The 26286-nt window shown below is 32.2% G+C and overlaps 1 protein-coding gene across 1 annotated transcript; it reads left to right on the top strand.

Annotated features, from left to right (window-relative positions):
* The first annotated feature begins 109 nt into the window (after positions 1-109).
* LOC113519126 (nardilysin-like) lies at positions 110-25459 on the top strand. Its single transcript, XM_052896083.1, has 24 exons — positions 110-368; positions 2309-2519; positions 7434-7574; positions 9193-9361; positions 11399-11607; positions 12242-12412; positions 13245-13366; positions 13721-13841; positions 14157-14234; positions 14374-14514; positions 15076-15205; positions 15719-15977; positions 16945-17079; positions 17579-17627; positions 18111-18212; positions 19919-20055; positions 21168-21297; positions 21751-21855; positions 22236-22379; positions 22614-22750; positions 23121-23265; positions 23868-23930; positions 24053-24154; positions 24760-25459. The coding sequence occupies exons 1-24, from the start codon at positions 136-138 to the stop codon at positions 24958-24960; spliced, it is 3435 nt and encodes a 1144-aa protein (XP_052752043.1). The 5' UTR covers positions 110-135; the 3' UTR covers positions 24961-25459.
* Positions 25460-26286: the final 827 nt, after the last annotated feature.

Genomic DNA, 26286 nt, shown 5'->3' with positions numbered 1-26286 from the left:
GCTCCTATTACTGCATTAGATGTATAATTAAAACATGTGTTTTTAATAGTGTACGATAGTACTATTAGTAGAATAGTAGAAATTATTTTTTGATTGTGGTAAAACTCATACCTGCTTGACCATGCGTAGAGATAAATGTCAAAATTTCTGTCTGTGTTTATTCAAAAAACGTCTGGCTCTCTTCAAGCAAAACACACAATATTCACAATGTCTAAAAGAAGTGCTTTTCATAGAACACCAAAATTTAAACCTGAAGTGAAGACTTTAAGTAATAGGTCAAAACAGTCAGTGTTAATGTTTAGCAGAAAAGAGAAAGTCGAGGTTCTACCAGAACCCATCAAATCGGAGTCAGATAAAAAAAATTATAAGTGAGTTTTTCCTTTATTTCGTTTTCATACAGTAAACTTATTAATTATTATAATATTTATGTATAATTTAAACCAGTACACATACAAATTTAGTATTGATATTAGCTGAGTCCGTAATTTCGTCTGTGTGGTTGAGACATATTGATTAACCGGGATAAAAAGCTGCTAGTGTTATCTTTCATGCCAAATACTGCATATATGTCAAATTTTATAACTATTAATGTCCGCATTATGTATGCAGTAAGAAGTTACAAATAATTATGAAAAAAGTTTATAGGAATAAAAGAATTGTACTAATCCTGTTATTCCTATAAACCTAGATTTTACCGTGACCGGGATGCCTATATTAATTTAATGACTTAAAATTAACATTTGTCTTTATTACTATATGTATATCAATTTTCATGATGATTGATTAAACTAGTACAGTACCAAGAAGTAACAAACAAACTGATGTGAAAGTTTGTAAATATGACTGACTGTTTGTTAATCATTATAAAATATTGTAACCGATTTGATACACTTTTAATATGATATCTATAGATATAATATTGTAAATTCTAACTTGATTCCAATGCTGTAAAATATAGCATGTTTATATAACTTATTGTGTAGTGTTACATATAAGTAGTATGTAAAAGAAGGATAATAATTTGTATTACTCTGAATGATAACCAAATAGATGGTCTATCTGAAAAAGTTAAACTTGAAGTGGAAAATGGTAAATGTTGCCTATACATATGAACAGCATCATTGGACATTACTAAATATACTATGATGCCCATGGTAATTGAATCATCCTTTAAAAATGTATAATATGTATATGATTAATCTCCCGTTTTTGGTTAAGATCAAAGTGTAGTAACCTGTAAAGGTATGCAACTCCATAGAAAACACAGTAAATCTGTGGCATTCATGGTGCCCCTACTACTACTACTACTACTGAGAATGAAGATGTTATATATACATTTCCTATAATTTTTCTGCTAAATTCTGCTCAAAAATCTTTATATTATCACAAAAAATATTGCATTTAAAACTAGGTATTATTACCTATCTAATTCACAAAAAATGCAAGGTTAACTAGTTATTTCGGTTTCAAAATTGTTTGTTGTATGTTTATAATGTCTAACAATGCTTATAATTATATATGGTTGCTTATACTGATGATAACTATATTCATCTTAAATTAAAATTTTATTGCAATATATTTTTATAACAATAATTCTTTGATTACTTAATTTTTTTTTTACCTTCTCAATTAAAAGTACTTTCTGAAATGGTCATATAATATAACTGATCTTTTGTATCTGTAATATCTCTACATGTGTATTTTTGGGTATCATTGAAAAAAAATAAAATTCGCTGAAAAAACTAAAGCACAAGACCAATATTCAGTAATGTTCAGTAAATGCTTGAAATGATAATATTTAAGTGTCTACACAACTCTAGTTGGCAGAAGGGATTTCAGTCTGTATTTACATAAGAATAAAGGCAGCACCTGAGGTCTCAATTGATGATTCAGTTGACACTTCTCTGAATCTATTAAGCTATACAGTAAGGTTGAAATGTAAAGATAAGGATCAATTAATTTAGTTAAAAATAGAAATATTTAATATATGTCTGTTACCAAGTTCATTATATAGACTTGGGCATTAATATAGTAAAAGTGGTGAAAATAAATTGATAAATGTTATATAACATCTTTCCTTATTAATTATTACTTTTTATCAAATTCACCTCTATATGTACTAATAAAAAGAAAGTCAATATAATCCTTTAATGTCTAAAGCATGACACTAATTTAGTTTTTCATTTTTCTGACATGTCTTTGTGTATGTTATGCAATATTTTCACTTATTTATTTATTTCTAAATTTTGACAAGACCTAAAAATTTATATTTATGATTATAAATTTTAAATTATATTTATGTTTTTAGAACAATAAGACTTGAAAATGGTCTCACAGCTCTATTAATATCTGATCCGAGCCGCCCTGCCGTAAATGACGAGTCCAGCTCTAGTGAAGAGGAGAGCAGTGGCTCTGATGAAACTACAGAGCCAGAGAGTGATGGTGGAGGATCTGTTCATTCAGCAGCTAGTGATCATCATGGTAGCACAAGGAGAAGTGAATTTGATGAAGAGAAATTGGTAAGGCATTGGACTGTTATAATCTGGAAATGGTTTAAAAGGTTGAGTATGGCAATGAAATTACAAAGTATGGAGGATATATCTTAGTCGGAATTTTAGTGACATAGCTGTATATTTTATGATATCCATGCTGTTTACATATAAATATGACCACTTTCCAGCAGCTGGGTTATTGCCGGCTTATTTGGAATTCCAAGTTACATATAATCCTATAGTATTATGTAGTACATAACAGTATTTCATATAGATTCGAAATCTGTAATACAATGCATAATAAAATCTACTTCTAACATATAATTATGTGATGTATAATTGTCATGTATATTGATGTGGGTACTTTTATACTTTGTTAAATAATAAAGTGTACTAATGTAGGTAGAAAATGTTCCAACATGACATAAACTGATGCAAACTACACAGCACGTTTTATTTTACAATATCATATAATTAGAACATATTAATAATAAATTATGTGAAAGAACAAAGTTATTATGCTATTTTACGCACAAAAAATTCTTGCGGATTCATTCGCGGCGCAAAACCCGGTGCGTTCCTGTTTCTACCTATTTCGAAAAAATAAATTGCATCTTATCTAGGTAATGCAGATCAGTCAAAAATTAGGATTATAATTTGAATAATTTAACATTTTATATAGATTATATCCTAACTCAATACATAGGATTTTCTATACTGATTCACGCGAGTAAAATCACAAGATATCTATAGGTAGTTATTAAATAAATTAGGCTCTCTATAAAAAGAAAATGCCATAGTCTATTAAGATTATAAACCAAAAACCGTGTTTATTATTACAATAGAATAAATAGACGTTGAAAATGAGTTTTCAAATTGTGTCTGTGTTACCACGTATCTGTTCATTGTAACCTTCACCCCAGACCTTCAATTTCAGCACTTAACGGTTAGGCAATGCTATCGATTTATAAATTTACAAAAGAAACTGAATCCCCATTGTGTGTATAACAATCAATGCAATTTTATTTATCTATATATTTTTTATTTATTAGAAATCGACCGTGACTTAGTTCATATACTCATAGTACCATATTGTACTTGTTGTCGCTCTTCTAAACTAATATTATAAAGAGGAAAAATTTTATTTTTTTGTTTGTAATAGACAAACAATAAACAGTTTTAAAAAACAGTACCAACGAGAAGCATTGGTATTTTATTAAAAGAAGATATGTGCGGAGGAGGAGCGGCACCAGTGAGGGATGATGGGTGACGATGAAAGCAGGTCAGTTAGCCCATCATGACGAATTCCACTAGAATTAACCACGATGTTTTCCAGGGGGAACCGTGTGGAGGTCGATCTTATAAGGTGTATTGCTAGCAATGGATCAGTTAGACCCCATTACTAACACTCTCATCCCCCCCCCCATCCAAGGCAACCTGCCTTTGAAATAAAAGTAGAATTTTACAAGTATTTTTATTTTATTTAAATGCAAATCTATATAGCATAAAATAATAAAAATAAAAATATTAAGTTTACAATTAGAGCCAAGTAACAAAATTAATTAGCAGTAGTAGTAGTAGATACAATAGACCTTACAAGCAACACCAGTTCACGAGTATGACGGATGAGCCAGCTATCATTGCGTTCAAATGTGCCCCTAAGTATCTATTCGTTTTCCTGTCGTGGTCAAACATGTAATGCAATTTTTAACTAACTTAAAAAAAGCGGAGATTTTCAATACACCTGTATTTTACGAGTATTTTTAGTTATATAATACTTTTTGCAATCGATAGATTTTGACCCGTGTTGGTCCTACATTAATTTTGATCCGAATGAAGTTGGTTTAATAATATAGAAAAAAAAAAAACTCAAATTATTGGGTAAATAGGACATTTTCGAAATATTTCCGTTTTGCTAATGGAAACTCCTCGGTGGCTATCAATGCGATGACCATGATATATTCCTAATAATAGTTTACAACGCACTATAGTGTAAATTCATACTGTCACGGTTGGCTGTCCCCTTTAAGAATGATTGCATAAAATCACGTAGTGAAATGTAATCGCGTACTTCAGTTTCATAACCCATAAAGTAAATGGAATACATTTGAAATAATATTTCCTTAACAAGTTAAATGTAATTATATGGATATATTGTTACTATACCATGTATGAATCTGTGCTAATCTTCTATACTTATAATAAATCTGTAGAGAGGTCAATTCTGTACATGAAATATATTTCCAAAATAACTATCAGGGGGTGATTAGTGATCGATACTGATGCCAAAAATGCAATCAGTAAAATTTTTGTCTGTCTTAAATTTTAACGAAACTTGGTACAATTATTCTTCATACTCCTGGGCAGGAGTATGAAGAATACTCTTCATTACGCTACGATCAATAGGAGCAGAGCAGTGAAGGGAAATGTGTCTGTTACATCAAAACCACTGAATCGTGAGGAAGGACATAGACTACTTATTTTACGAAAAACGAAGGAAACGCGGACGAAGTTGCGGGCAATAGCTAGTATATAATAAAGCAAAAGAATTTGTGTTTGTTTGAACGTGCTCTATCTATTTCTAAAATTACCAGTCGGATTTGAAAAATTCTTTTTATATTTGATAATGCATTTCTTAAGGAAGTTTATATGCTATTGAACATGACGATACGATCACAGGCGAAGCCGTGAGATACAGCTAGTTAAGAAAATAGAATTATAGGTACATAGAATAGTAAAAAAAACTTTTATGAATGACGTGATGCCCGCAACACGGACGAACATCGAGATGGTTTTAAAAGTGTACGGAACTAGTTTTTGTTCGTAATAGGTTAATTTTAGTACAAATTGTAATATCTCGAAGTAACGCAATAACACTTTCGGCAGGGTACTCGCTACCGACGCAATATACTTAGAATCGTGAAGAACACATGCGAGAAAATATCTAGAAAACGATGCAAGTTGCTAACAAGTGAGCTTTCACTTGACACGGTACGAACCGGTTTGCAGTTGTGACATAATATACCTACATAATGTTATCGATACGTTTGATCCAAACCTTCAGAAAATAATATAAACAGTAGTGTAATAAGTAGTCAGCATAGTATATTTGAACACAGCGTATATTAGAACGCATATAAACATTCCAAATGTATGCGCTAAGCACTCTGCGCCCTCTGCTCTAAAGTCGTATTCTGTCGTTATACCGTCTTAACTGTGTAATTCTGTCGTAAATATAAATAAATAATTTATATTATTTTCATAAAAAGTAAATAACCGTGCTAAATTTGAACGTTATACATACTCAGAATATAAAATGGCCAATTATTGAATAAATTAACAAATATTTAGGATCTATTAGTAGGTACATCAAACTACTATGCAGTCAGAATATGTACATCGACAGGGAGTTTAAATTCATATCCTACAGCCTCAATGGTCGCGTACTGCGCGGTTTCAGAGATGTTTCCTCCCACGAACACTCAGGTTGTGGAATGAGCTCCCTGCCGAAGTTTTCCCAAGAGACTACAGCATGGGGTTCTTCAAAAGGGGGTAAAGAGGTTTCTTCAGGATCGGCAACGCACACGTAATACCTCTGGTATTGCAGGTGTTCATAGGCTACGGTAACCATATAGCATCAGGTGGGCCGTATGCTTATTGGCCATCTCAGTGGTATAAAAAAAAACACACAATTGCCAATCCATTAGTTCAAAAATAATGGTTACTTTAACTTCGTAATGTTAAAGCAAGGAAATAAGCAAATTAGTTATGACTCTAGCTACTGAAGAGTCTAAAGTTTTATAAATAATCATTAATAGCCAAATTATTGAAAAATGTTTAAAACTCAAAGAATGCTTGTTTTATTATTTTACATAAGCTTATAAACCCCAATTATATTCGTGCAGTTGTGTTGAAATAATGTTTTGAGTATATTATAAAAAAGTTACATTACATTAAACAATTATTTTAAATTGTCACATGCAATATACAAATATTTATATTTTTCGAAGTGAAATAAAAATTAAAAGAATGTACGTTATTTGTCATAACAAAACAATAAAACTTACCGAGTTTAGTTCTTTGTTCTGTAAATTATGGATCTATGGATCTATCTTCCATATAGAATAAATATGACTGAAAATCAGCGCTGAACGAACATCAGTCCAGCAAAAGCTGAGTTTGTACCTATTGCCAGGCGCATACGATTACTGCACAATATATTGATTAATTAATATATGTACATTATAATTTGTAAATTTTTTTTTTTTATTTAGTACTATACTGGTCACCGAATTACATTTAATTTAATGTCAGTATGAAAATAATGAAATCTTTAATCTCTCTTTAATCTGTATTGTATTGTAAAATCTTTATTGTACAGAATTTATATGGAATAAAAATCTCGTCGTATTTAAATAGACATCGACTTCTATCTTGGCATTTATTACAGTACAGGAATTAGCACGTAAGACGAAATTAACATGACGGACAAACAATCATTAATATAAGGTCGTAGTCGGTAAATATATTTCATTTCGAATAGGTTTATATATGTATTTAATTTAACTTTTTTTTTAACAGTTATATCTAGGTGTTATTCTTAAATAATGTGTTACGGATGGCTTTGTTAATATTTGAGCTTTGTTATTGACAATATTGCTGTAGTTTTCAATAGTATTGTTTAATTTTGTGTTTTCTTTACTTATATTATACATTTGTGCAAACTTGAGTAGCTGTTTAATTATTATTTAAGTGTGTAATTACATATTGTTATAGCTGTCTGTTTGCCTTAAATTAATAAAAAAAAATCTTATCGTATATATTAATTAAAAATGCACTTGAGCCTTCTCCTTTCTTGAAGTCGGTAAATTTTTTTTAAATCAATTTAGATACAGTGAAGCCATGACTGAAATCATAACTCTAGCTATTCTTTTATTTCAGGCTGCATGTGCTCTGTCCGTCGGTGTGGGAAGTTTCAGCGATCCACCAGACATCCAGGGGTTGGCTCACTTTGTAGAGCACATGGTGTTCATGGGCAGCGAGAAATATCCTAAAGAGAATGAATTCGACGCATTTATTAAAGTATGTGAGCTTCCTTGTTGTTATTGACGAGCTGGTTTCTGACGAGCGTCATCTGTGACTCATCACCGCGACCCTGCTATAAATACAAGTTGAACAAGAAATAAAAACATTAGGAGATTAAAAATACAGTAGGAAACAAAAACAATGCAATTAAATTTGTATACTCGAATTCTTAGAAGGTTCAAAATGTCAATTCACATGTTTCTTTTCCGACCTATTTAATAATTTTATCTGCTGAAAATGTAGATTTTTTTTATTTTATTTATGAGCAGGTTAAAGATTTTTGATTACTACATTTCTATGAACTTTTTGAAGATTTAATTTTTTACTACTATTGTAATAAAGTAATTATCATATTTTTATTCTTTTTGATTTTTGCAGGTCTAAAATATTTAAAATTAATTTTAGCCTAATACTTATTGAGTACTTTTAATCAGATTAAAATGAATAAGTTGCTATTTATTTATGTTAGGGAAATTTAAGATCATCATCTTCCTACCCTTATCCTAATTATTTTGGGATCGGCGGAATGATTTTAACCATATTACAAAAAGATTATGCTTTTAGTTTTACGACCGGCCGCCTGCCTACCCCATTTAAGATAACAAATATAAACTTTAATATTATTAATAAGTCTGATTATAAACTCCCATTTATAGTATAAAGAAACTTTAAAAAAAAAATAAACCTATTTCAAAATAAGATGAAACAAACTAAACAAAACAAACCAAAAAGTGAAAGATAAACTAACTCTTAATTTACAAGACAAAATATGATTGAAGTCGGCATCAATTAATGCGTTATACTATTGTTTGTATAATTTGACGGTTGCCTACAGTTGTATTCATCAGTTTATCTGAATAACCTAAAGGATAATGAAACTTAACAGACTTTACGTGCATATAATATTTAAAGAATTATCATCTAACTCCTAAGCATTGAGTTGTGCCTTTCATCACCAGCTCAGCAATATGAGATGATGGCTACCAGATGAAAATATCAGAAAAAGTTTAAAAAATGTGAAATATCATATATGCTCCTATAGAAATTGAAGGTTGCCCTCGTTTTCCCTGAGATTCCATCATCAAATCCTGACTTGGTGACTATAGGACCACCTCGGGAGTACTCTTTTTCGAATACAAAAAGAATTTGTAAAATCGGTCTACAAGGTGACGTTCACAAGTGACGGAGTGAATTAGTGTACATACATAAATAAAATAAACATGGAACCTCCTCCTTTTTTGAAGTCGGTTAATAATTAAGGAATATGTGTAAAGTAAACACAGCCTTTTTATAAAGTATGTTAACGTAACGTAATCCTAACCTAGTGTTAGTACTAATTTATGAGACTCAAAAAAGATTTTCTAGAATTTTTTTATATTACCTAAAATAAAAATTATTGAAAAAAGATCAACCAGCGCTACATAATAATAGATTTCAATATACTTTGTACCGTTGGTACAGATACAGTTGTACTTTTTTTTTTAATTTTTTTTTTTCTTGATAATATAAAAGCTAAAAAAAAAGAAATATTTCATCTGAGCCCCTAATAATAATACTAACATTAATTAATATCATATTGTACGTTAAATAATATTACGATGTCTTTTATTATTAGAAAAAAGGCGGTTCCGATAACGCATTCACCGGCAGCGAGGAGACCACCTTCTACTTTGAGATACAGGAAAAATATTTGCCCCAGGCGATGGACATGTTCAGTCAGTTCTTTGTCAGTCCGCTCATGATGAAAGAAGCGATGCAGCGCGAGCGGGAAGCCATCGAGTCTGGTAAATAACCTTTTTATAATTTATTTACTAACTTCTATCGGCGACTTCGTTCGCGTTACCTGGATATGTTTACTGACTCAAATAAAAAGTTGCCTATGTTCTAATCCATCTTATATAATACATGAGTATCAAATGTTATAGTGGGGGGAAGGGATTATTAGTAATGCGGACTATCAGTCCTTTTGCTAACATATACCCTGTCAGGTCGACCTCCACGAGGTCCCCCTGGAAATCATTGAGCTGAATTCCAATTGTATTCATTACGATAGACTAACTGATCTTCTTTTTCATTCTTACCTATTATCTGTCACTGGTGCCTCGCAGCGTATACCGTTAGCGCAGGCGGAGTTGGCATTACATTATCATCCATTAAAAAAATGTTAAAATGATTGGTTAAACCGTTAAGGCACTAGGAGGTAACCATCAAACTAACTCACTTTTACATTTATAATAGTCAACTTCATGTTTTCTTGTTTTATTACTATTATCTTACCAACCAACCAATCTATTAACTTCTTATAAAGAAGCCTTAACTCCAACTTCATCTGTCTTGATTAGTACAAAAATTAGCCAATGTTGTTCTCCGCCTTAGATTATATACATACGAGTAGATAGAGAGTCTCCATACAAATGCTTCGAGAAAAGCGGTGGGAAAAATATTGCGTGATAGTTATGAGTGTTTCCTTTATAACTTATATATTTATTTCGTTTTATAATTTTTGTATTTTTTTAATGCGTAAAAACTCATTTTATTTTATAATAATTAATACATAAAGATACGCCAAGGTACATTATGTGCGTAAGTATATAGAACACACAGAATTTGACAGACGTTCTCCGTATACTATGTGTATGCTTAGTTTCATGACGATTAATCCGTTAAGGCACCAAAATGTAACAAACATACTTACTTTCACACTATTGGTGAGGATACAATAGAGTATTTCGTAACGCGTAATAATAGTTTAATTAAACAATCCATTCATGTATGAACAACTGCGTTATGTCATCCGTTTCTATTGTGTTTCGGATGCACTTAAATATAGCATACAGTTGTGCACAAATTTACAACATGCACCGCTTAATAGAGGAAACAACTGAGGCATTCAGAAAATTGCCCGTTTAGCAATTTTCTGAATATCCCAAGTCGTAAATTGACATAAATAAAGATTTCCGTGACTTTATTATGGAAGTTGGCCGTAAGACATGTACGGAGTTTTCATACTTGCAAGCATGTGACAACATTTAGGATGCTATTATTTTTAAAACTTATTTAATGAGAATACACTTTATTAGAGTATAAATCTCGAAATATCTGATGCAGAATATAATAATTATATTTAAATGTAGTTAGTATAAAATGTTAATTTTGGACATTAAAAACAGAATTTGGAGTCTTGTGGAAAACAAAAATCTTGTTAACAACAAATTTTATGTACATTAGCTGACAGTCCACTATAGAAAGTGGTAACCACTTGTAGTGGTGATGGCCACCTGTAGGCATGAACAGTACCACATACATCACAAAATACAACTTCATTTAAACATACTTTGTCAGGTTAACTTCCACGTGATTCGATGAAAACCATCATATTCGAATCATGACAAAATTCGTCACGATCGGCCAATAAACCTGTTTTCATTCTCACTTGTACTTCACCAGCGTAGATAGATTACAAGCGGGGTTATCTTCTTTGACAATGATGATGGAATGGTAATCCCGCCTGCGCTAACGGTATACACTGACGGGGCACCAGTGTGAGGGATGATAGGTGAGAATGAAAAGACAGGTCAGTTAGCCCATCGTGATAAATACACTAGGAATTCAGCACAATGGTTTCCAAGTGGCACTACGTGGAGGTCGACTTGTAGGGTATATTTCAGGCGGGGTTACCATTTCATTGTCAACCATTGCATAAGTATGTACCTAGCCGCCTGACCAGCGTAGCAATAGTAGGCTAATAATATCTTATGAGGAGAGACCCAAGCTGGGTGCATTAGTAACAGTTGCTGTAGAGTTTTTTTTTTATTTTCCAGAATTCTCACTGGCATTTCCATCTGATTCAAACCGTAAGGATCAGTTGCTCTCAAGCCTGTTCCCCGAAGGCCATCCGATGCGTACCTTCACATGGGGCAACTTACGCAGTCTGCGGGATAATATCAATGACGATGAGAAACTATATCAAGCTGCTCATGAGTTCCGCAGAAGGCATTATAGCGCGCACAGGATGACTGTGGCGGTACAGGTAAGTCGCAAACAAGCTTAGGAATGAAACATTTATCTGCTTAATCGTTAGAGTAATACAACCTAGATAGTAACGAGGATTAGTGGTCCCATTGCTAACTGTATAATCAGGTCGTCTTTTACGTAGTTTCTCCCTCTCTCTACTATCGTGGTTAATTTCTGACGAATTCGTTAAAATGGGGCAACTGATCTGCTTTCTTTCTTACCTATAATCCCTTCACTAGTGTTCCACCAGCGTACACCGATAAGGTAAGAGAGGTAACTATTTCATTTTCATCTCTAAAAATAATTGGATGGACATTTCTCAGTCTTTGGTAAATATTCTAGTTCTTATTATTGCTTTCCATCTAGTAAGACCAAGAGCGAACCTCTGTTTAATATATATATATATATATTGTATGATTTTTAATAAATTACATAGGTGACTTAAGTATACAGTTATATAGTGGTTGTACAAGATAAATTTCGAAATTCTCAAAATTTATTAATTTTTATATTAAGTTCATTTTTGGATTCTGAAATTATGTGTGAATTTCAAGTCTTGTCGCTTCATTTAGAAGTTAGAGGCCCGTAACAGCCCAAAATACCCTAACTGTCATATGTTGCTGTCATAATTTTATATTTTTTTTTTGCAGGCGCGCATGGAACTTTCAGCATTAGAGCAGTACGTAGTGAACACGTTCGGCAGGATTCCAAACAATAAATTACCCTCCGACGACTTCACTCCATATGCTTTTCAGTTGGATAAAATCACCCCAGAGTTCAAGAGCATGTATTTTATCAAGCCTGTTAGTGACGTCACCGAGGTTAGTTCATTATATCCTCACCAATATAGTACCAAATATATCCATAGCAGAATCAGAGGTATTAGTTTTGTAATTTTTTTTTTTATTTTAGATTTTTTAAGAACGTTTACCTTAGGCCCTGGCATACTCTGATCTGATTTCACATATAGGATTTTATCTTCTGTAATCTTTTGGAACAATAAAGAGTATCTAACTATAGAGTATAAGAGTATCTGCTTTGCCTACCCACGGAAAGAGAAATTAATGGGCATCGTAATTTACAGAGATGTTTAGTTATTTATCGACTATGTGGTGAACGTAGTACTTGATTCGATCATGAATTTAGATATAATAATATATAATATATATTTACATGAAAGTCATCAGATTAATTTTTCGGTCATCAAACGAGGTTCTTCTGTACTTAGAAGTCAAACACCGAATATCGGAAGCAAATTCCCAGAACATCCAGTCAGTGAAATACTTTAGAAAAATTTGTTTTGTAAATTGGCTTCACTAAGAAAAAAAAGAAAGATCGCTTTAGCCATTGTAATTACAAGTCAATGTCAATAAAGCTAAGTTTGAATTATAAATTAGTCGTTTAGTTTAATTCTGATTCTAATCGAGTTCAAGCACAGCAAGAGGAACAATTTCCAATCTCGTTCAGTTGGACTTTTTCAATTTTGAATATATTAAATTACTATTTGTCATAATATATGTATTATGATATATGTGTAGTCTAGAAATATGTATTTTATTAATATTTCTGTAAAGTTAAATTAATTATTTCATATATTAAAACTATAATACTGGTACAGTTTCAGATAACAAAGCAGTTATCTTATTTCTTCAGGTCCATCTAACTTGGTGCATGCGGTCTTTGATATCAGAGTACGAATCCAAACCGCACCAGTACATTTCATATCTTCTTGGCCACGAAGGAAAAGGCAGTTTACTGTCATATCTTAGGAAAAAGTAAGTTTAAAATAATATCAAATGATTTTACGTAAACAATGAGATCATCTTTAATTTTTTATGACCATTCGTTTTCCAAGTCCATTTAAAACATTATGATACGTATTGTGTATGGTTTAAATCACTTTTGAGGTTATATATTTGAGTTCGACTCGTTATATATATATATATATTGTTACATTATACTGTATACTAAATTTTATGACGATTGACAGTTAGGATGTTATATAAAAAAAAAGTAACCGGAATTCAAATAAGTAATTTTTGATTGTTTATAAAATTAAGTAAAGATAAGGTGCCATTTTATGATGTATTTGATTGGTATGTGTGTTATAATTATATTGCGTTGTACAGGGTATGGGCGCTAGATATATACACAGGCACGTCGGAGAACGGGTATGACTACACAACCATGCACAGTCTGTTCCCAATACAAATCGTCCTCACGCAAGACGGGCTCGACAATATAGAAGAGGTAAATATAATATGACCCACTACATCAGAGCACACACACACACACACACACACATACACATACACAACAATACATAATTACAATATAATTAATGTTTACTACACATTAATATGTAACAGAATAAATTTAATATAATTATTGTATGGATTTGACATGCATGATAGCTGTAAGGAATTTTTTTATTATTATTTTTTTATCTAATGTGGCCAGTAGTCATATATCGCATATTTAATTTTATATTAATAATGTTTAATTTAATTAAATGTAAGGAAAAAGGGCGTACAATAAGAGTAACTATATTTATATATTTTTCAGGTTTTAGAAGCAATATTCTCATACATAAGTATGCTTAAGCAATTGGGACCATCGGAACGGATATATGAAGAAATAAAGGTTGTTATATTTTAAATATATCTTTATTTTAATGCAGAAAAAATATAACAGTATTATAAAACCCCAGGTTTTATAATTTTTTATACTATCAGTATGTTTTTTTTTTTTTAATTAAATAACTATTCATTCTTTTTTGTAGACAATAGAGGAGACAAGTTTCCGTTTTGAGGAGGAGACACAACCATCGGACTATGTGGAGTCGTTAGTGGAAAATATGCGTTTCTATCCCCCGGAGCATTACATCACTGGCGATAGACTTTATTACAAGTATGACCCCAAGGTAATAGATGCAGCAATATATCCTATCAGATTGTCCTCCATGCGGTTCTCCCTGGAAACCGACCTACTTTCATTATTACCTAATATGACAGGTATCACCTACTATGAAAAATGACTAACAAAGGAGGAGGTATAGGTAACAGCGTCCCTCTTAAAATATCTGCAAAGCCTAACTGCGGTTGCCAACTCGTCTACCAAATGTGGCAACTACTTGGCAAAATCATCCAAGGGAAGGCTTATGTTCAGCAGTGGGCAGTTAAAAGACTGATAATGATGATAGGTAATAAGTGAAGCAGTGGCTAGTGCATACCGATACCGCAGATGGGGTTACCATTCCATTTTATTTCATTTAAAAAAAATACTGATGTGACAGCCTTGAGCACTAGCCCTTTTGACTCTTGTCAATATACAATAAATTTGTATTGTACTAAGAAAAACAAATTCTTAATATTTACCATACCATGGCGAGGTACTTTTTTTAATTTTTCCTTAATCTGATTCATGTATGTATACAGTAATCAAATCTGGTTATTAATAAACAATATTTATATTATTTGTGCAGGGTATCAGCGAACTGTTAGATTGCATGCGACCTGAGCTGGTTAATATAATGGTCCTGTCAAATAAGCACTCCGACCCAGTAGAGTACGACGCGAAGGAGCAGTGGTTCGGTACTGAATACAGGCGACAAGGTAAATCTTACTGCAGATAGTGGTAAGCATCTATTGCAGGGCGGAAGTAATTAAATAGTGATGAGGTCTAATTGCCCCATTGATAACAATATACCCTGTTTTATGGGTGAAAAGGTAATGGTAGCTCCGTCTGCGCTATTAGTATACGTTAAAGAGGCATTAGTGAGAGACTATAGGTGAGAACGAAAGCAGGTCAGTTAGCCCTCAACTACGATGGTTTCCAGGAGGAAATGGGCGAGGTCGATCTGATAGGATATATTGATACCAATGGGGTTGTTAGACCCCTTTACTTGTAAACCTTTTCCGCCCAATATGGGGTATATCTAGAATCAGTTCTACTTCCATCTAGTTCTCCCTGGAAATTATTGTGGTTAGTTCTTGATGAATTCATCACAATAAGCCAACTGAGCTGCTTTCTTCCTCATCTATTATTCCTTACTGGTGGATTTGTTTACTAGTAGGACATTTCTTTAAAAGAATGTTAATGATTTTGATTTAATTATAATTTTATAGAAATACCTGAAAACTGGCTACAACGGTGGATGAAAGTGGAACCATACCCCGATTTCCACCTTCCCGAGAAAAACATCTACATAACCACCAACTTCGATCTGATTCCACCCGCCCAAGAGTACCTAGATGAAGCGGATCGCTTGGGTATTGACCTCAGCAATAGTACCGTGAAAGACATACACAAGAAGGTGGCGGGCAGTACTCACGAGACAAAGGTCTTGAAGCGTGGGGATCTTATAGCCACTGTTAATAATTTCAGGTTTGTCTACATTTAAATGTAAATATAAAATTTTATCTGCGACTTTGTTCGCGTGATCTAGATATGTTATTTTCCATTCCTTTTAATTACATGTATGTAACATTTCATTGGGTGAATCATTAAGGTGCTAAGAGAAATAACAAACAAACTCCTTTTCCCATTTATAATATTAATAAGGATAGCTTTTCCAGCTAAAACTTCTCGTATGAGGAGCCTTTGATATAAAGAATTTCTATTTCCATATAGGCGTCACCCTTAAACAAATAACGACTTAACGTTCCTTCACAACAGAGACATAGAACAAGCGACAACTTACCCTAAGTGACATAAATTTGGATGAAGTTTTAGGAGATTCAAGGATCCTGGATAACAATTTAAGTTTTTTTATACAACTTAGAATAGCAAACAAGCTGACGGCTCTTCTGATCGAAAATAGAAACTGTCTCCAATAGATATGAACAGTTCCACGGACATAACAGAGTATACTGTATCGTCCATGATAACCTTCATGTGTAGCCCTGAAGACTGAAATGTTATACCTTTGTACCTTATAATTTCATTGCCATATCCTACCCTTCAAACAGAAACATCATGCAAATTCAACTGCTTCACAACAGAGACATGAATGGGACAGTGGAACCTGAGTAGACTGGGGGGAAGGGTTTGTTAGTAATGTAGACTACCAGTCACATTGCTATACAATATACACTGTCAGGTCGACCTCCACGTGGTCCCTCTTGGAAGCCATCTTGTTGAATTCCTGGTGTATTCATCACGACGGGTTAACAGACCAGCCTTTTCATCTCACGCATCATTATTCACTAGTGCCCCGCCAGCGTATACCGTTAGCACAGGTGGGGTCACTACTCCATTGTGATCCAGTGAAACCTAAGTAAACTTTCTACAAAAGTGTATATTAACGAATTTTTATGTTTAGTTATCTTTAAAGTTACAATATGTTCATTAGGTTAGACCAGCCGAACTTAATACGCAAGAATCGTCACATGGAATTGTGGTACAAACCTGACTTCAAGTTCCGGTTTCCGACCGCGCTGCTGTACTTCTACTTTATAACGCCGCTGAGCCTCAAATCACCCAGGGAGTGAGTGAACTAAATATTTATTAAACTTAATATAATTCAATATAATTGTACGTATACAATAAAGCTTAATATATATATATATATATATATATATATATATATATATATATATATATATATATATATATATATATATATATATATATATACATCAAATAGGGTCCTGGGGTCTACCATAATATGAAATGTCAAATTTCCCCTTGTCAAATTGACCCTCCTGTAACCTTAATAAAGAATTAATTATTATTATGCCATATATACATTATATATTGTTAGCATTTTAATCATTATAACAATATTTATTATTGTACTGATACTTTCCTAGGGAAGCATATTGGAATACTGTAAAACTCATTTAGTCTATTAAATAAATAATTACAAAGTATTTTAAAGTTTTAAAGTTGAAACAAAGTACACATTTATAAAATTTCATTAAAATCTTTTAATATAAATAAATATTGTTTTGGAATATTAAAAGCATGTCGTATATTTTTTACAGATCATGTCTTCTAGACTTATGGACAGACGTGTTACATCAAGGATTGAAGGTCTGTAATACTTATTATTATGTACATACAGACTTCAGTATGGGGTTCTTCAAAAAGGGTATCTTCAGGGTCGGCAACGCGCACATGACACCAATAGTGTTACAGGCATCCATAGGCTATAGTAACCGTTTACCATCAGACGGGCTATATGCTTGGATACCACCTTTGTGGTATATATATATATATATATATATATATATATATATATATATATATATATATATATATATATATATATATATATATATATATATATATATATATATATATATATATTTTTTTTTTTAATAAATGAATAATAAAATTGGATGAACCAACATATTTTATTAAAGTAATTGTTCATATTCTAGATTTTACCAAAATTTTATTTTCGCGACCAGTTTCGAACCACAATCGTTGAGGTGCGTAAAATAGGGAAGTTAACCACTAGGATATTCTTTTATATTGCATTGTATTGTAATGCTGTATTTATTCACAATACAGGAAGAAGTGTATCCAGCGAGTATGGCGGACCTATCACATTCACTGTACCTAGTCGACAAAGGGTTGACCTTAAAAGTTAGCGGGTACAATCAGAACCTTCACGTAAGTTGTTATCTTTTGTTTATTTATACATACTTCTTGGGGATTGTAGGAAGTTTCAACAAAAAGAAATGTGTTAGAATAATCTACTACTTTAAAAGTTAACTTTACATTTGTAAATCTTAACCCTTCTTTGCAAGATATTTTTTTATTGGTGAAATAAATCAAGGTGATATAATTCATATTCAAAATACAAGGCAAAATGGTTAAAAAAATAAATTTGACAGCTATGTTTTGTTTTTTGCAATGGACATTAAAAAGGTATCTAGACACGATCAATTTAAAGTGAACTTGGTCTTTTATATAATTTTTGCTCATTCAATATTATGATGGAAATTTCCACCATTATGCAAAGGTTTTTTTTTTTTTAAAGAAACTTTATTTTCTGTCGTTAATTTTTATACGACAACTTTTTTGCTATTTTAGTTTTGCTATTGAAGGTCTACTTGGTTTTTTTTTTATTTTTTTTTATTATATTTTTTTTTCTCCTTTATTAATATATATAATATGTAACATAATAATCCATTCAGATCTGTTCCAGTAAAATTGTCAATCAAGATTCTTGGTTCCGTTCTCCTTTCCTACTATTCGGAGGGTGGTCTTGCAAAGAAGGTTTAAAAAATGTATTTTGACTTTATGTATTTTTCATAAAATTAGTCATCGATGTAATTTGAAACTTCAAATTTAATAATTGTGTTCCACAAAAAAACTAACTTCAATAGTGGCTAAACCAGTTATTTTGATTTTCAAACTAAACTACTGAACCGTTTATGTTACAATTTCTATGGGACCAATCTGTAAGTATATTCTTTCAGATAAAAAAAAAATAATTTTCCAAATCGGTTTACAACTGATGCAGTTGTGAGGTAACAAACATAAAAAAATCCAACTGAATTGAGAACTTCCTTTTTGAAGTCCATTGAAATGAGCACGTAAAATACTGACGGATCTGACAAATATTACATATATAGTCAGTATTCTACGACTATGACGATATACATTAGACACTCTCTATTTTATCTGGTTTCTGTGTCGCTTTTATGGAAAGAAAATGGAATGATAATCCCGCCAGCGCTATTGTTGTACATTGACTGGATGTCAGTAAAGAATGATAGATGATAAATTTTCAAACATTAACAACGATGATTTCAAGAGGAAACTGCGTAGAAGTCGACGAGACATTGTTATATTGCTAGTAATACCTATACCAGGGGTGGCGACCGTTGGTGTTGGTCTTGGTATTGGTGGGTCGACCGCGGCTATTTGTCCAGTCGATCGTGGTAAGGTAAAAAATGAAATATTTTGCTTATAAAAAAAGCGGAAGATGCTCAGACGCAATGCTCACATTAATATAAGTAAATAAGTAGTTACTAAGAATTATTTTCAGTTTTATGTTTTCCCTCTTAATAAAATAAAAAAAAATACTACAATACTACATAATTGTGTACTAAATTGTATTGTTTTATTTGAGATTTCAAGAAGTATGTAATTAGTAGATCGCACAGGGTTTTGTCAATAAACAGTAGGTCTTGGGTCTAGTCAAGTCGGCCACCCCTGACCTATATCATCATCGTTCTCCATTACTAAAATATAAATAAAATGTGTAATAAATAAAAAGTTGAAAATAAAAACAAAATATTAAATAAAGTGTGGTATATGGGAACATAGCTGTTGCCTTGCTATAAATAAATAAATAAATAAATAAATAGCTGCTGGTGGAACTGATATCGCGCGAGTTGGGCGCGGCGGCGACCAGCACTGTACCAGTCGCGCTGTTCGACGCGGTGCGGGAGGCTCGCGCGCGCTCGTACCACAACGCACTCATCAAGCCGCACAAGCTCGCCAAGTGAGAGAATACGCTATTATTATTTTTAAATTTTTAGAAAATTCACATCTCTCTTAAGGAGAGGAGATGGCAAACTAACGCCCGGCAGAAGCACAGTCGGACGGGATTCAGGGCCCCAGGGAGAGAAACCGGTGTACAATGCGGGCAGAATTATTATTATTATTATTGGATCAAAGTGGAATGGTAACCCGTCTGCGCTATTAGTTTATATTGGTGGTGTACCATTAAGGAATAAATTAAAATGACGTCAGAACAGTTAGCCTGTCACGTTGTGACTAATTCACCCGTTATCCACGTGAAGATGGACTGGATGGATGGATGGATGATAATAGAGTATATTACTAGCAATAGCCGTGTAGGTCACGGCATAGAATAGGCTACCCCTTCTTTTCCCGTGGATGTCGTAAGAGGCGACTAAGAGAGCTTATAGTGGTGAAATGGGCAGCAGCGTCCCTCTTAAAACATCACCAAAAGCCAAACTGCGGTTGCCAACCCGCCTGCCAAGCGTGGCAACTACTGGCAACAGTCCTTTTATGGGAGAGGCTATGTTCAGCAGTGGTCCACTAGTGGACAGCAGTCAACTAGCAATTGGACCGCCAATTCCCATTACTAACGAGACTCTGTCACCTCCCTCTTTTTTGATTATCTTATTAAAATATTCCTACTGATAAGCTGAGGCAATTATGGACACTTAGCTATGTCTCGGTAACCGATGGGAAAAACTATACAGACAAACGTAGTATCGGCGACGACCACCTACTCGTAAATGGATGACGACCTCAAATATCAATCAGAAAGTCAATACATACTTGTACCACTTAAGACAGTTCTTTATTGGGATCTGTAAAGGAGACCTATACTCAATAATGGACTGTGAATGCCTGATATGACGATGATGTCATTACTTATAAATTGTTTAAAAAAAGAAGTTAAATGTAAGTTGTCAATACCATCTTGTCTATCAGTCTTTTTATTCTAATTAATCATTCAAAATAACATTTTTTTATACAATAATACCTAATTGATTAACACAAAGACCTATTGATTTAACTATTTGTACTTTTCTTGAATTATTTTTTTATTATTTTTTATTTTTTGTCAACAATACACAGAGACGTTCGCATGAACATTCTATTGGAGCCGTACATATCGCCACGTGACAAGGCTATGGAGATACAGAACATCACGCTGGACGATCTGCAAGACTTCAGTAAGAGACTGCTCAAAAAGATGTACTTACAAGTGAGTTTAATTAATCACGTTTAACTAACTCAAAGTAAATTTGTATAAAAGCTTGTGTCTTACAAAAAAATCTACTTCAATTGTAACAAAACTAGTTATTTTAATCTAAAAATTAAACTACTAAACCGATTTTGATGAAATTTCTATGGGACCAATCTGTAAGTTTTCAGATAAAAAAAAAAGAATTTTTCAAATCTGATTAGAAATGTCAAAGATATAAGGTAACAAACATAAACAAAGTATACCCGAATTAAAGACCTCCTTTTTTGAAGTTCGTTGAAAATATAAGAAACTTTATAGAAAGGGTTATTGAAAATTCGTTCTCTGGTAGAGTTAAATAGGACCTGTATGTTTATATAAAATACCCCTTGTCATTGTGGATTCCACTCTTGTTGCTATATTGTAATGGGGTGTGAAAGCTTGAAATCGACGCAGACTTGTTTATATTATCAGGTATTGGTGCAAGGCAACCTGCCATGGTATGAAGCCATCAAGATATCAGAGAACGTGTGGAACAATATCAAATGGGATGGACTTTCAGAAGCAGAAATACCAAAAGTAAGTTGAAATTAGTTTTAGAAAAATGTACTAGGTGCCAGTGTTTTATTTGATCCTGAATATATATCGTTCTACATAGCGACTGGTTTCCTTATTATTGTAATAAGTACAGCAGTATTAAATACTATTAGTTAACAAAGCTTCGAATCTATTGCTGTTGGATCACAATCATAAATATACAAATTGCATTTTGTATAAAAATATATCATTATTTAATATTAAAGGGTAAAATTAAATTAATTAGTGAATTGAAGTGAATGAATTAAATGGTTTTGTCCATAAACCTTACTAACTTGCTACATCTATGTCATACATGGTTCATGCGTTCCTGCCAACCTATGAGATTTAAGACTTAAAGAACTGGGTTGTACCTTTTTCAGTTGTTAGTACACCAGTTGCCGCTGGGTGAACGCAAGATCCGCATTTTGAATCTGAACCCGCAGTCTGCGAACAGTATCGTCACCAACTACTACCAGGCCGAGTTGGCGACTCCGAAGGACACCGCCACGCTAGAAGTCCTCATGGTATAAATATCCAATTAGATTTCTGTCCAAAATAAACTTTATTCTTCTCATAATAAAGCATAGATTACCTCATGATATTGGAGTCCTTTCATTCTTTGAACATTTCCATAACATTGAAAAGAGTTGACTGAATATATATTATTATTTTACTATGTACATAGTTATAGTTAGAGATTTGTTGTTTAAGGCGACTTTAAAAAGATAAATAATACTAACTAGGATTTGTATATTTAGATGATGATGGAGGAGCCGGTGTTCAATATACTTCGCACCAAAGAGCAGCTCGGTTATTCTGTGTTCAGCCGTATGCGGTACACGTTCGGCGTGCTCGGCTTCTCTGTCACTGTCAACACTCAGGTTGACAAGTTCAGGTAATTGGAAGTACAATAATTAGTATATGCTGGCGAGGTACTAACGAAGAATAATGGGTGAGGATGAAGTAAAATTAGTTAGCCTACTGTGATAAATTCATTTGGAATTAACCATGATGAATTCCAGAGAGCTGTTTGAAAGTAGACCTGACTAGAGTCAGGTCTACTTCCAAACAGAGTATAGATACTTTGTCATAGTGACACACATTACTAATGATGTCAAAAATGCTTATGGCAATATGGGGTAAAGTAAAGTGAATTGGTAAATGTATTTTTTTTTATATCTGCCCAATAGACTAATAGACAGCAATAATTATACCTAAAAAGCTACTTGATCATGTTAATTAAAAAAATCTGTCGTGCGCGATAGTGTGTCCCACGTGGATACACGAGTGGAAGCGTTTTTGAAGAAGTTCGCGCGCGACATGCGCCGCCTGAGCGAGAAGACTCTGCAGACCACTAAGACGTCTCTCGTCCAGCTCAAACACACCACCGATTACGAGCTCAAAGAGGAGGTAATATTATATCATCATACTATGTGTGTGTGTAATTTTATTATATATATATATATATATATATATATATATATTTTTATATATATATATATATATATATATATATATATATATATATATATATTTATTTTATTCAGATTAAATCTTTCAATCTGTGTTAGCCTAAGATTAGTTTGTAATTCAGCCAATTTTGTTAACTATACAATATGAAGTACTTAATATTGCAATATTTTTTACCAATGGCCGACGGCTATCTAATGAAGAATAATGGTTTTCAAGAGTATGCAAACATAAAATAAATTAGATCTAAAATGGCTCAACCTCAAGATGGCGGATTCGATTATACAAGTTTGTTTTTAAACAGACTTATTATGTTCTCATGTCTTCCAACCCTCTGAAAGGATATAAATTTTGCCGTGTTATTTTTTCGTATGACGAATTGTAAACAAAATATTTGGATAAAAATATGACTAATATAAAATATTGATTCTCCGAGAAAGGATACTAATTACGATCATTACTTTATTAGAATGAATAAATATATAATACAAATAATTTCAAATTAGAATTAATAATCTTAAAAATATCTTATTTTACTTCAGGTGGAAAGAAATTGGAGAGAAATTGTGAGCAGAGAATATCAATTCCAAAGGTTATTCATGGAGGTATGTACTCAACATCAATTCTGTTTATAAATTATATCATATTATTTACTACTGGTACATTTTTATTGTAGTGACATTAATTACCCATAATTTCCCGTGACATAGCACATTTAATATTACAGGCTGAGGCGATAGAAAAAACTAAGCTGTCTGATATAAGGAGCTGGGTAGATAATCATTTCTCGACAGGCAACCGGACGCAGTTCAGAAAATTGTCAATTCAGGTATTGGTTTTGATTATAAATTCAATAGCTGCGTGTCAGTTAGCAAGCGTTGTTTTGCGAACCCCCTTCCGCCATCTACTATAATTTTTTCTTATCGGAATAAAAACTATCCGATCTGTTTACTACTTGGATATGTATATAAATAAATACCCTAAGTAGGTACGTAACATTAAGTCAGATTTAACATTACCTTGTTTGTTGTGTAAGCATGTGGGTACTATATTCTATTTCAATTCTTTGTAGTAATTGTAAGTGCTACTACACCTTTGTTTAAGTATAAATAAATTATATTTTTTAAAAAAATCTCAAATTAACGCAGACCAGACAATACACATTTACAATTTAAAATTTCATTAAAATCGATTGAACTGTTTCAGAGATTAGTGTAAATGCACATCGTGGCATGGGATTTTTTATATAATAAAATATATAGTCTTACATATTAAGATATAATATGGACTTATTTCGGGAATATGTAACGGAGAGAGCCTAATGATACATCTGTAAATCTTTCCTTTATGAGACTTTTACACAGCCCTTAAATAAATTTCAGTCAAAAGATTCATATTTTTTATAGGTATGTTTCTTTTTACTTCTTATTTTAGATAATGGGCCACAAAACAAATGAGAGCACCACAACCATTAACGACAATGAACCTAAAGACTACGCGCTCACGTATTTGGACGCGAATGACCCCATCGGTGACACCACGGAGAACAACACTGACTTCATAAAAGACATACAGAGCTTTAAGAAAGATTTGCCTATACTAGCCGTCCCCGAAATAGAGTTAGCCCAGTGTTAGAATTAAAATCATCGTGTGATAAAATAGCTAAAATATTATAGATAGATACTATTTGACAATTTTAAATTTAAATATATTTATTTAGTTTATATAATTTAAGTTTTCATCTTTGATTCAATATTGACGTTGTTGCTAAACTGAATTTATTGTTCTTTATATTACATATTGTTACTCTTCTAAACAGTTCACATTATGTTTGTGTCGTGTACTTCACGTTTGGATTTAATGTAATAAAAACGAACAAATGATCTTTATAGAGAACAAATTCATAATGACATATTTATTTTGACTTTTATTTTACATAAATTTGATTTCAGCTACAACTACGGACGAATTATTACTTTTAACTATATATAATATATAGATATATGTTGTTATCTAGTGATTTGATGTTAGTATTAATATACCGTTAAAAAGGTGTAAAATTTATACTCCTGATGACATGATTATTATAATAAAATCAATATTGTTCACAAAATATTTTTTATTTTCTATTGTACTTATGTTTTTATTTACAAATACAACTATATCCATATAAGCGATGTTTTTACTTTTATTCAACTCTTGTAAATATACAATTTTATTTGTAAAATTATAAAATCAATTAAGTATTTGGTGATATGAACAAAATAAATGAAATATGTGAATAACAATACTGTTTCATTTCTTATTAACTTATTATTCCTCAATCAGGACCTATTAGATGATACATTTTTTAACGAAGTATCTAAAAAAAAGTGGGATTGCAAATTTTGGAGAAAACAGAATAAGCAATACTTAATTTCTGTATGAGTTTTATATTTGTTATTACCCTTGTATGGATTAGTGCAACACAATCACTCCAATCGCCTGGTATTTAAGATCAGATCCTATCAGATGCAGTTGGTATCTCATGTTTTGCATAAAAGTGATTGTTACATCTCAGGGGTCGATCTAAGGTTGAGCAATAACATCCTATAGGCTGAATAAATTTCACCGTTCCTTGGAGAAATTTCATTGAGAAATGACCTACGAAATGTTTTATATCATTAACAGAAAATGCCATCATTCCGCCTTTTATACAACTTTACGTTGGTCAATAGTTTCAATAAATAAATACTACCTAAGTATTTTTCTTCTTTCCACTTATTTATGAATTTGTAAATATTTTACCTACGCCATAAGCTACTTATACGATATTGTCTCGCCGTGCGCATCCCCGATATCGTAGTATATTATAAAAAAGGAAGAAATATAATGAAAATACATGTTAGAAATTACTGTTTAATTTTCATATTATTTTTGACTGCATATAAAATATCACAAAGCCAAAGTAAATAAGGGCTT

This window comes from Galleria mellonella, unplaced genomic scaffold (genome assembly GCF_026898425.1).
Source record: "Galleria mellonella isolate WM207_F2 unplaced genomic scaffold, CSIRO_AGI_GalMel_v1 utg312, whole genome shotgun sequence".
In the NCBI taxonomy this organism is placed as follows: domain Eukaryota; kingdom Metazoa; phylum Arthropoda; class Insecta; order Lepidoptera; family Pyralidae; genus Galleria; species Galleria mellonella.
The sequence above is the reverse complement of the archived record's forward strand: the minus strand, read 5'-3'. Positions and strand labels throughout refer to the sequence as shown.

Bases quoted from the DNA above. Each gene is read 5' to 3' on its own strand.
- LOC113519126 (XM_052896083.1), top strand. From the start codon at position 136: ATGTCAAAATTTCTGTCTGTGTTTATTCAAAAAACGTCTGGCTCTCTT. The intron at 7,575-9,192 runs GTATGTGAGCTT...TTTTATTATTAG, and splicing joins AATTCGACGCATTTATTAAA to AAAAAAGGCGGTTCCGATAA. The intron at 20,056-21,167 runs GTGAGAGAATAC...AACAATACACAG, and splicing joins AAGCCGCACAAGCTCGCCAA to AGACGTTCGCATGAACATTC.